The sequence below is a fragment of the Microcebus murinus genome, chromosome 11, assembly GCF_040939455.1.
Source record: "Microcebus murinus isolate Inina chromosome 11, M.murinus_Inina_mat1.0, whole genome shotgun sequence".
NCBI lineage: Eukaryota > Metazoa > Chordata > Mammalia > Primates > Cheirogaleidae > Microcebus > Microcebus murinus.
The window spans coordinates 12,883,719-12,896,337 of NC_134114.1; the positions used below are offsets into that span (position 1 = coordinate 12,883,719).

At 44.3% G+C, this 12,619-nt stretch overlaps 1 protein-coding gene across 1 annotated transcript in view; it reads right to left on the reverse strand.

Moving 5' to 3' along the window:
* Positions 1-12,619, reverse strand: part of MYO10 (myosin X) — a 221,363-nt gene that overhangs the window by 93,279 nt on the left and 115,465 nt on the right. The window contains exons 5-8 of the mRNA XM_076007942.1: positions 3,225-3,359; positions 1,554-1,678; positions 904-917; positions 693-777 (exon numbers count right to left, since the gene is read on the reverse strand). Coding sequence (XP_075864057.1) covers positions 693-777; positions 904-917; positions 1,554-1,678; positions 3,225-3,359 — 359 coding nt within the window. The remainder of the gene's footprint in view (positions 1-692; positions 778-903; positions 918-1,553; positions 1,679-3,224; positions 3,360-12,619) is intronic.

Consider the following 12,619-nt stretch of genomic DNA (forward strand, 5'->3'; position numbering starts at 1 on the left):
CACTGAGGAGGCCGGGCGTGGTGGCTCACGCCTGTAATCCTAGCACTTTGGGAGGCCGAGGCGGGCGGATTGCTCAAGGTCAGGAGTTCGAAACCAGCCTGAGCAAGACCCCGTCTCTACCAAAAATAGAAATAAATTAATTGACCAACTAAAAATATATATACAAAAAATTAGCCGGGCATGGTGGCGCATGCCTGTAGTCCCAGCTACTCGGGAGGCTGAGGCAGGAGGATCCCTGAGCCCCGGAGATTGAGGTTGTTGTGAGCCAGGCTGACGCCACGGCACTCACTCTAGCCTGGGCAACAAAGTGAGACTCTGTCTCAAAAAAAAAAATCACTGAGGATCCAGTTTTATTGTTTTTTTCTTTAAAGATCAAACTTTTAGAAATTAGCTTTAATTGGGTGTGGTTTAACAGTCAAATCAGCTATAATGTATTTTTCATAAATATCCTTTAAATTAAAAATGTACCCAGACTCCAAAAAGTTCAAGATTTTGTTCTATTGATAATTTTCTCCCTCTATTATTTGGCCCAAAAGTGAATTTAGCATCTTGTGGTATTCTCATATACATTTCACAGCAATTGGTGGAATGTCAACATCATCAAAAACAGATGTCTACTTACTTACTGATGTTTTTTAAACGGAAAATGAGTTGCCACTTCATATTTCTCTGCTGTTGTCCCCCTCACTCACCTTTCTCTTCATGTTTCAGCCCTGCCAGCAGTGCATAAAATATGTGATAATTCCTTTCCCCAGGATTTTGTCTTACTACTCGGTTCTGTGGAGATAAATCAGATTTCTAGTCAGCAACGTCTTCTTTGCTTAATTCACACAAACCAGTAATTTCTGAAAATTGTTTTTGTGGAAGAAAGAAATTAACTGTGAATTAATCACATCTACTTACTTTCTCTAATAAATCTTCATGTGAAAAGTAATGGTAAGTCAAGGAACAAAACGAGGACATGCTATGCTCAATTAGTCTTTCATTTTCTATCCTTTGTTACCCAAATAATTATAGCTACTGTTCCTCTGGCACCGAAACTTCCAGAGTCAGAAGACAAACAAATCATAGACTATTTCATCTAAATCCAAGCCCAAACATGACACTCGGTACCCTATCAGCTGCCAAACTATTTGACAGAATTGATTACAAACAAATATCTGACGTTAATTGAGGCATTCAATTTTTCAGATTATGGACATGATATCAGAGATATCCAAAAGAAATATGGTTTCTTTGTCTCACAGAATCATTTTCAAATATTTTTATTTTATTTTTTCAGGAGACAGGGATCTCGTTACGTTGGCCAGGCGGGCCTCGAACTCCTGGGCTCAAGCTGAACTACCGCCTCAGCCTCCTGAGTAGCTGGGACCACAGGCGTGCGCCACCATGCCCGGCTCACAGAACACCACACAGGTCAAGTACACTGAGATCAGAGCACTAACTGGGCAGAATTAGGCACAAAGAAACGTTTCACGTTCTTTTTCGGTCCTTATGATAAGCGAGCATAGTTTCCCCGTAGAGAGTCGCAGGAACTAAATGAAACAGGATACAATCTACGATCTTCCCGCCCTGGATGTTTCCCTTCTGACAGATGTTCAGCTGAACGAACTTCCCGAAGCGACTGGAGTTGTTGTTGTACACCGTCTTCGCGTTGCCGAAGGCTTCCATGACGGGGCTGTGGAGAAGCGGGGGCACACACCGCGTTAGTCAGGGCGAAGGGAGGCGGCAAGCGCCTTTCTCACTAACGTCAAATCACACAATTGCGGGAAAAACCCGAAACCAAAGGGACCTAAGGTGACCACTTGTGATTTCTGAAGAGACGGAGTTTCAAAACACTTGCCAAACGGGCTTATCCCGTGTACCCACGTGGCGAGAGAGCGAGGCTGTGCGGGCAAAGGACGTTCTCAGTCAAGGAGGCCGCGGCGGGGCTCCCCCCCACGTGGGCGATCCAGGATCAGCACAGAAACAGCCCCTACCCGGATTCTAGAAACCGACCAAGTCCCAGTCCTGGAAATGTCACCGTTTGCTCTATGCCCTGGGGACACCTTATTTAATGCCTCTGGGTCTTTTCCAACTATAAAACGGACTCAGGCTAGATCAGGGGTCGGCAGACACGTTCCGTAAAGGACCAGAGAGCGATGGCTTTAGGCTTTGCAGGCCACGCCTCTGCCGTAACTGCTCAGCTCAGCTCTGCCGCCGCAGCTCGGGAGAGCTGTGAACGCCACACGTGAGTGTGGCTGGGCTCCGACTAAACTTTACATACAAAAACATACAACAGGAGGGAGATGGCGTCCCATAGATGGATGGCAGCGACAAAAACATACAACAGGAGGGAGATGGCGTCCCAAAGATGGATGGCAGTGACAGCTGCACAACTTACTGCCACTGAGCTGTACACTGAAGAATGGTTAAAATCATAAACTTTATGTTGAGTATATTTTATCACAATTAAAAAAAAAAAAAGAAGTGTCTGAGTGTTAAAAACAAACGAATAACAGGATATAGGATATAGGCACCAGGCTGTAGTTTGCCAGCCTCCAAACGAAACTCTGAATAACAGAATCTGTTATTTAGGTAAGTCTCTATCGGTTCTAAAGTATTATAAGGCACAAACCATGTATCAGGCAAGTATATATTTTAAATAACAACTCAGACAATACCGAGTCGTCTTTGAAAAGCTCTGCTAGATCGTTGAAAAGATCTGCTAGATCGTTGACCTTCTGCCGTGTGAGGCCACCCTGCTCACATTAAGCCTCCAAATGGCTGGACGGGGAACTGAGCCCGGCTGTCTCCACGCTGAGCCTTTCGTGTAGTGGCCAGGGTCGCATTCCTGCTGCCGCTGGGCCTCTGGTCAGCTTTATCCCTTCCCACTACCTCCAACAGCAGCATTCAATCTGACCCCGGCCCTACAAGCGCACGTGACACTGCAGTCAAGGGGTCTCGGGTGGGGGGAGGCTGCAGACCACCCCTGGCACCACTCAGCCCCACCTTGAACCCGGCCCAACGAGGAGGGGTCAGGGCACCTCCAACCGCAAGGAGCTGCTGCTGAGGCTACTAGAAAGTGCTATGTGCACGTCGAGACCTCTCCTTTAAAAACCGTAAAAGAGAAATCCAGAAAAAGAGAAACCAGACCGACTAATTTTAACTCCTCCTTAAGTAAGCCATGCCGTGAGGAACGTGACTACTACCAGGTGGAAACAAGAACACGGATAAAGAAATACCTGCTCTCAAGAATAGCTTGTTCAACACAGGACGTCTTCTCCTTTAGGGACAATTCCAAAGACTGTTGACTGATGACCGAGAGAAACTTGAGGATCAGTTTAGTGCTTTCGGTTTTGCCTGCCCCACTTTCACCACTGAAAGACAAAACACAGAAGTTTGTGCTTCTGAGTATAATTAAAAACAAAACAAAACACAAAGACATCTTTGGTCAATGGCACTGTAATTCCTCAATAGAACAACTGTTGAAAAAAAGGAAAGGGGAAATAAAAATGCCTGTTGTAAAAGAGTGGAGTTAACCCTTTGCACTAATTGCTTTTTTCTCGATTCCTTTATTCTACTTGGGATTTAAGTTTTTAAATACCCCAGATTTTACACAGCACAGTAGTAGAATAAAAAACTGGAGTTTTTTTTTCATACAAACTTATTTGGATTTTTTAATATTTCAAATTATTGATATATTCAAAGAGTAATTTTAATCTCTATAATTTTTGCTAACCGTGTCGAGTCACACTCGACATCTGAGTGCAAAGGGTTAAAAATCAAGTAAAAGTCTTTTTTCCTGTGGGCCACCCCGTTTCTGGCCTCCCACATACCTCTTCTGGCAAAGGGGGAAAACAGAATTACTAAGGGAAGCTTGTGGGACAGATGGAGCCACCCGTGGATGACAAGCCGGGCGAGAGTCGGGGTCTCTGTGCGTCCAGACACCTCAGCGGTGCCCGGCTGGTGGCAGGGACTCGGCAAACGTTCGTTAAAGGAACAAGCACATTCACAGCATCTTTCTGGGAGACTTAAAGCAGGTAAACACCTGTGAAAATGTGATCATTCATAAACATGACTGAGGGCACGAGGCAATGAACCTGCAGGTAACATAATCGCACTAAATTATTTCATTCCCGCAATAACCCGACGAGGGAGGCAATGACTGAGTATCCAGGTCGGATCCTAACACCAGGTCCGTCTGACTCTGAAGTTCTGCAGAGATCGAGCATTAGTGATAGTTAAGGAAAAGTGATAAAAGCAACTCAGAGGGAAGGGAGTCTAAGGAGAGACATAAGGGATGAGTTACACCTTTAAAGACCAGCAAACATCAGTCAGGCAAAGGGGAAGGGGAAGGGGAAGGGTTTTAGGTAAGGTGATAATGTGAGTTAAAGCAAGAAGCCAGATAAGCTGGAAAGACCTTACTGGAGAATGAGATCTGTGGCTGGTTAGGTCGGTGGGCTGGGCTTAGAGGCAGCAGAGAGAGATGGGCTCAGATTGGGATGGATGGTTCAGGGGCAAGTGCAGGAGGCAGCAGGCTAGGACTGACCCCACCCAGGTCCGCTGTAGAGAACGCAGCTCCTGGGTAACACTCTAGGAGGACCCCAGGGGTCTCCAGTGGATGCTATCATCTAGGGCTATGGCGGCCGGGTCCTGGGCACACCTAGCCGGGCTGGAGAGAAAGATGTGGGCACGCGAGAGAGTTGGAAAGAGAAACCCAATCAGTTTCACAGTGCCATGCTCCGTACTATGAGGAGAAAGAAGCAGCAAAAACAGCAGGAACTTACAAGGAAAGTGAACTGATGGGATGAGCAACAGCATAGCACGCAAACACCATCCCCGGGGAGCACGTTAATAATTGGCAAGTGGTGGGAGAAGCAGACAGGCCCCGTGAGTCCTAAAGAGAAGGAGCTCTGTGGGGCTCCACGCCCTAAGATGTTATCAGTAAAGAGGAATTTTACTGAAAATGTGGTGACTGATTAATCGCATGTAATAAAAGAGAGAAAATGACTCAGAGATGACACCGAACATGCCAGGCTGGGTGCCAGGGGGCACATGGGTATCTCTGCCAGTCTAGGCCAACCACAGTCATTCTCTGTCTTCCTGCAAGCGACAGGTGTGGCCCTGGGCTGGTGTCAAGATTCCAGCTAGAGAGCCGTAAGTCAAGGGAGCTGTGGGCTCCCGGGGAGGTTTGTGTGCAGATACCTACATGCACATGCTCCCACACAGACCAGGCAAAAATGTCCCCTTTGCGGCAGGCAACCGATACTGGAGAATCCACACCTATCTTGAGATCATAAAGCAAAAGCCAAGAAAATCAGAGACAAGCCCAAGGGGAGTGGCTGAATCCACAACCCTACAACTGCCCTGCCCTGTGCTGTCTGAGATGATATAACCATCTGGCCTGGGTAAGTTAGGCCAGCTTTGGTTCGAGGTTTCCCTTATCAGCAACCAGAATCTTCCTAGCACAGGGCTTAGCTCTCATCTTTCAATAACCTGTACTGGCACAGCCTGGCACCTGGCACACAGAGGGACTCAACAACGAGGCACTCTATGAGTAACATCGAAACTAACAGAGAGAGTTTCAAGGACAAATTTAAATAATTCTCCATATTAAAAAAAAAAAAATATATATATATATATATACACACACATATACCTAGCAGTTGTTGGTCACTGAATTGTTCAACACAAAAATGAAAGGGGCAAGTTCTGCCGGGCGTGGAGACTCACGCCTATAATCCTAGCACTCCGGGAGGCCGAGGCAGGCGGATCACTCAAGGTCAGGAGTTCGAAACCAGCCTGAGCAAGAGTGAGACCCCAAATAGAAAGACATTAATTGGCCAACTAAAAATATATAGAAAAAATTAGGTGGGCATGGTGGTGCATGCCTGTAGTCCCAGCTACTCGGGAGGCTGAGGCAGAAGGATCATCTGAGCCCAGGAGTTTGAGGTTGCTGTGAGCTAGGCTGATGCCACAGTACTCTAGCCTGACCTACAAAGTGAGACTCTATTAAAAAAAAAAAAAAAAGAAAAAAAAGACAGGGGCAAGTTCTCTGGTTAAAACGGATGAGGCAGAAACACCGTTATGTGTTCCCCAAACCCAACTCTGTACCCCGAGGCACACAGAGGCAGACCACGTTCCAACCTCCTTTGCAGGAGGGACAGAGCAGTGAGGAACAGGGGACAGGATGTGGCCAACTGGACAGCTGAGCAAGAAGGATATAAACCACTTCTATGTCTGGTGGCTGAAATCCCTTCATGGTCCTCTGGGCTCTTCACCTTCCACACGACTTCTGCTTGCCCCAGGGATGGCACATCTCCCAAACAAAGAAGCCTGCAGGGCAGAATCAAGTTCCTCCACTCCCCACCAGGGGCTGCTAGAGGAACAAGAAACAGCCATTCCTCTGTTGTGCCCCTGAGGTCTGGGGCTGTTTGTTACAGCACTTAGCCTACCTTGACTGACTCAACGTGGATAAAATACAATCTTGGAGAACATAGTGTTCAAACTCTACAACAAAGACTTGATCAAGGGAAAGAAAACCCAGGATTCTCATTGACATAATAAAGATGTCCCTAAAGCAGATGCTTGAAGAACGTATGATACAACGAGAAAAAGTATGGCTGGGGATGGACAAAGTCATGGATATCAGCCCCTGCCAAGCTCTCATACAGGCTGAGTAGCCCTTATCCAAAATGCTTAGGACCAAGAGTGTTCTGAATTTCAGATTTTGACTATTTGCAATATACAAATTGAGTGCCTCTGATCTGAAAAGTCGAAATCTGAAATGGTCCAAAATCTGAAACATTCTGAGTGGCAAGATCATGTTCAAAGGAAGTGCTCATTGGAACTGCTGCTCTGGAAGGCAGTTTCACATAATTCAGATAAAATGGCACCAGGAAATGAATGGTGACTACCCATATACTGGGCCATGGAAATGTCACATAAACAAGGCAAAGAATAGAAATAATTAAATAACTTACAAACTGCCAAAACCTAGAAATATACCAAATGTCCCAGACGTTAAGGTCAAGGTAACAGGACTCTCTGCGGGCAGCACACTTTCGTCTAACCTTACCCCCTCTTCCTCCTCCCCTGCACTCTACCTCTTTCTCATCAGCCCAAGGCAATTACAGCCCTACGCCTCAGGGCGCCAATGGACAAAAACCAAAAGGAGCTTATACGGTATTAAAAAAAACCAATCTTTGTAACTACAACAATGAAAATGGAAAAGAGAAAGAAAAATAACCCAAAGCACTGATGTGGGGCCTCATAGGCCATATTAAAATTTTTGAGACTTTTTCATAGGCACGAGGGAAAGTCACAGGACAGGTTTTAAGCAGAAGAGTGTCATGAATGGGTTCAAGGTTTTTATACTACATGTGGAGAAGGGACAGAGGGAGACGGGGGAGGAGCCAGGGAGCGCAGAAGGGTGATTCAGGATGGGGTGTGAGACGACAGAGAGCAGGGACAGGCCAGGAAGACAAAGGGAGGATGGGCAGGAGGGTGGTCAGGGAGTGATGAGGTCCGGGACGACTCCTGGGTCCTCAGAGAGCCTGTTGGCATGACGACCCAGTGTCAGTAGCACAGGTTTTTGCACATGTATCAAAACTCATAGAACTGGACACGTAAGATCGGCACACTTCACTATATCTAGGTTTACCTTAATTTGAAGAAAAAAAGAGAATGAATTATCTTCCAGATCAAAGAATGACTTCCAGACCTCGGGCTTGGGGCAGGGCAGGCTGCGGGGCCCACTGGCTGGGCACAGGAAGCACAAGGCAGGAAACACATTTCTGGGATAAAATTACGCCGAGTGTAGAACACACCACCCTTGAGGTGCCTGTGACACGTCTCCGTGAGGGTACCTCAGGGGCCTGTGGACATGAGTCTGGGACTGGAAGAAGTTGGTATATTGGGGGAGGGCACATAAATTTGGGGCATCAGGCAAGCTCAGAGGAAGAAAGGGCAGGTTGGTCAGAAAAGGCAGAGGTGAAAAATAATCAAGGAGCCAAGGAGTGGCCAGAGAACTCGGACGAAATCCAGAAGCAGAGCGAGGTGGGGTGAAGGAGGTGGGGGCAGCTTCCTGAGACAAAGGGTGTTTTGGGGGGTTTTTTTTACAACTGTGCAAAAAATATTCTTTATGTCCTTATATGAGTTATTGCAGAAGGCATTGTTATCATGGGAAATGTCTGCTCTATGCATCTTACTGCCCCAAAGAACTTCCAGTGGGACAAGGTGTGGAGGTGGAAGACAGTGATATTGATGATCCTGACCCTGTGTAGCTAGAACGAGGCCAATATGTGTGTTCCTTACTTTGCAAAGCTCAAGGAGTAACATTCTGGGGAAAGAGAGGGGCAGTCCAGAACATACTGGAAGGAAAGGGCCTCTGATGTGAATGGGGCATTTTCTGCACCGGACAGGCTAGTCTCCTAGCGGTTTTCTAGATCCAGTGCAAGTGTCAGCAAACCATAGCCTTCAATTCTGACCTGTTGCCTGTTTCTATAAATAAAGTTTTATTGGAACACAGTCCAGCCCATCGCCTGCATACTATCCATGAGTGCTTTCGCACTGCCAGGGCAAAACTGAGTAGTTGTGACAGAGGTAGTCTTGCCACAAAGCCTAAAATACTTATATTCTCTGGGCCTTTACACAATACTCTCTGTTGTCACCCAACAATCAAATATTCCTCTTCCTGTGAATCAAATTTCTGTGGTTCACATGATTTTTTTTCAAAATATTAATATAAATTAGATCACTCTCTCACTTGCTAGAAGACTTAGGAAACTTCTCTATTGCCTAAAGGACTAAGTCCAAAGGTCTCAGCAAGCCAAACAAAGCTCTTACGGTATAAAGCTGTACCAGGAAGTAGGAATCTGTTCTGAAAATAAAGACTTTGCTGTCAGAGAGATTGAAGTTGAAATCCTGTGTTTATTAATAACAGCTAAAGTCTCTTTAGCAAGTCATTCGAGAGTTGTGCCTCAGTTTCCCCAAAGAAAATGCTTCTTGGGACCTCCCTGAGGATTAGACATGAATGAGTCACTCAGTGAACTTCAGTGCCCCTTCTTTGCCTTTCCCACACCGTCTCCTTCATCTGCTGTTTTTCAGGACAGCCTGAGCCTGTCCCATGCCTTGTTGTGCTCAGTACCTTTCTAACTGAGGACCTAAGTTTTGTTTAGTGTTCCAATGCCATCACTACTAAATATATTTCTAGAAACAGAAAAAAAACCAATACTCAATTATTATTCCAGGGTATAAAAGAAGAAATTGCTCCAGTTTTGAAGAACCTAAACACACATAGCAAGCAGAGATTCTAAACCAACAATCACTCTATATATTTGCCCTTTGATTGGCAGCTGCTTAATGCTGGTCCCCTGCCTGACACTGTCCTGGTACCGGGCTGCAAAGACTTATTAGTCACAAGCCTTGCCTACACTGTGTACCTTAGAAGGTCATATATACTGAAACGACCATAGTAAACTAAACCCTGTCTACTCTAGACAAGGTATGAAAAACTAAAGTCAATGTCAGATATACTAGATCAACAAAATACTGACCTTATTAGATAGGAAAAAAATTCTCAAGTGAGTTTTAGCTTTCTATATACTTATATGTTTTATATATTTATATTTGAAACTATAATAGCATACGCATGCATTTACGTGAGCACAAAGTGATGAAATAAAATTAGAGCTTAAGAGGCTACAACCTTGAAAACGAGATCAAAGACAGAGGCTTAGACTAGAAGCCTAGAGACCTAGCATTGCCACCAAGCAGCTAGAGACCTTAGCCAAGTGATGTGTGCTCATAAAGTGAGAGAAAAATTAATCTCCGATGTCCTGCCTAGTTCCAAATAGGCTTATTTTCTGATTTTAAAGGCAATGGCCTAAGAATGTTTTAAAAGTAGTAAAACACATTGTATCCACCAGGGGGCAGATGATTCCCAAGGAAATCTAAACTGGGCCCCTGTTCCTGGCAACTCTTACTTTTACACTCAATTTTCTCTTAATTCCCACAGCCCCAACCCCCACTAAAAATAAACTACTGGAGAGATATTTTAAAACCAAAACACAATTTAATGAGAAATCTATTCTTAAAGTCTCTGTTTCCTGAGTTAAATTAGATAAATACAGCTACTCTTCACATGAATGTTACATATAATGGGGACTTTCTGTTTGGGATTCACCCTGCCCCCCCTTACTTTTAAATACCATGAAAATGCCAACCCTCTTCCGTTTTATTACACACATATATATATTCACACACGCACAATGATCTCATTTGATTTTTCACTTTCTTCCTAAGCTGCTCTGTCTAGCAAGTGATATATTAGTCATGCTCACATTTTTTCCACTGAATGTAATAAACACAAGCAATTATCAACGGCAAATATCAAGTACCTTTAAGTGTGGACACCAATTTGATCCTCTTAAAATAGATTAAGTTCTCCCTCCCTCTGTTAATCTCGTTAAATTATATTCTGTATGCTGAAATAACAACCTTAAATTCTAACTCCTGAACTTTTTATGAAGTCTTCTAAAAGAGCCCACAAATGCTGCTTCTGGTCATAAATCAAGTTATTTTATTGGGCATGTGAGTCTTAAAAGCTCTGTTTCTATATTAAGCAAGTAGCTTCGTTTTGATTCATTGCAGGTTTTAATGACCCCTATTTGCTTAACAGAATACACTGACAATCCCATCAAGTTGTTTCCACATCCCAACATATTAGCACCCTTAAGGTGATGGAGTAGTGAGTGCACTGCCCATGTTTCCCTCCCCTTAGAGAGAGAGAGAATTCAGCTATCCACATACATGTAATTGACATTTGTTAAAAAAGCAAGGAATCATCCAAAGGATAAACTGCCAATAAGAAGAACACAATCGCTGAAAACTGTTTTCTGTGTGTGACGCCTGTAGATATCATAATAGAGCACCCACATCAAAGGGCTGTCAGAAGGTTTCCGGTGGCTCACACCTGTAATCCTAGCACTCTTGGAGGCTGAGGCAGGCGGATTGCTCAAGGTCAGGAGTTTGAAACCAGCCTGAGCAAGACCCCGTCTCTACTATAAATAGAAATAAATTAGTTGGCCAACAAATATATATAGAAAAAATTAGCCGGGCATGGTGGCACATGCCTGTAGTCCCAGCTACTCGGGAGGCTGAGGCAGGAGGATTGCTTGAGCCCAGGAGTTTGAGGTTGTTGTGAGCTAGGGTGATGCCACGGCACTCACTCCAGCCTGGGCAACAAAGTGAGACTCTGTGTCAAAAAAAAAAGAAGGTTTCAATACGTTCATGCCTGAGAAGTTGTTGGCACAGCGTCCAACACACCATAACCCTTCAGCAAGCCTTAGCCATTTTTAAATAAAGCCTAAGCCATTATTTCTTACCCATCTTCAATGTGACACCATATGGGACTGTGTGAACACTCTCCACTTCTCCTCCCAGGGTTTCAGCGAGGGGCTTACTAGGGCAGGTCTCCTCCACCACAATGGGAGGGGGGGCTTCTCTAAGGGGCGCTGGGAAGGAAGGCTGAGCAGGCTCACTTGGACCCTTCCGGCTTGCTGTTCGCCATCTGGGAATTGGTTTCCCACAGTGATTGTGGCTACAGGTTACCTGGCTGTCCCCATGACTAGGTGGGTCTTTGTGTCTATCTAATCTGGGCTGTAATGGTTGTCAGCCCACTTGGCTGGAAGTCTGAAGTTGACATATGGCTCCCCATATGTCTTCTGTGCCCTCCTTCCATGGAAGCAGAAATCTGGAGGGGACATAGGAAGGGTCTTTTTTTTATTGTCCTTCCCCAAATCCAAACAACCTTTTCCTCTTGAAATAACATGACAATTATTTTGCCAGAAGTTGGAGTAGAAAGCCATCTAGATCAGATGTCAAAATCTTCTTTCACACCTGCTTTGAATATCATCCAGGGGTGTGATAATCATCTCTAGAACATGATTCCAATATAAATAATTAATAAAAAGATCCAATAGGATGTCAACTGGAATATATGTGATGAGGTCAATTTGAATAATAATAAAAATTAAGAAATACTTAAAAAATACATATTCTATTATTTTTTAGATAGTTCCTAGTAATAAAGGTTTTGACAGTGGGGGCTTCTAGTAGTTTATTTTAAAAACTGAGTAAGACTGGGCTAAAATAGACATGCCAAGTACCTTTACCCTATCAAAAGGATTAACTGAAATAAACACACCCATATATATATTCCCTTTACTATATACATAAAAAGCTCCTGTTCTGTAGCTCATTCAAAGGAAAACTTCTGGAGCACCCAATTATTAAAAAGTCTTAAATCTGAGAGATTCTATCTAGAGTAATTTTATTACATTTAATACTAGTGAAAAAAGAAGCCTTGTTCAAATATACAAGTGCTTTGACTGGCCTTCTAGAATATACAGAACATTTAAATTTGAACGAACTGCTGTGCAAGCTTTCTTTAAATAGACAGAAGGACCTTGCTTCATAATCGAACAAACCGAAGAATAACAACTAATGCAAATGAAAAAGTTGTTTAAAAAGGAACAGAGTGGGGTCATTATTCTGAGGACAAGAGCCAACCAAGGCGGTCCACCTGCTTTGCTAAGAGGGGGCTCCTGGTGTCTTCTGAAAGCTATCCAAAGGG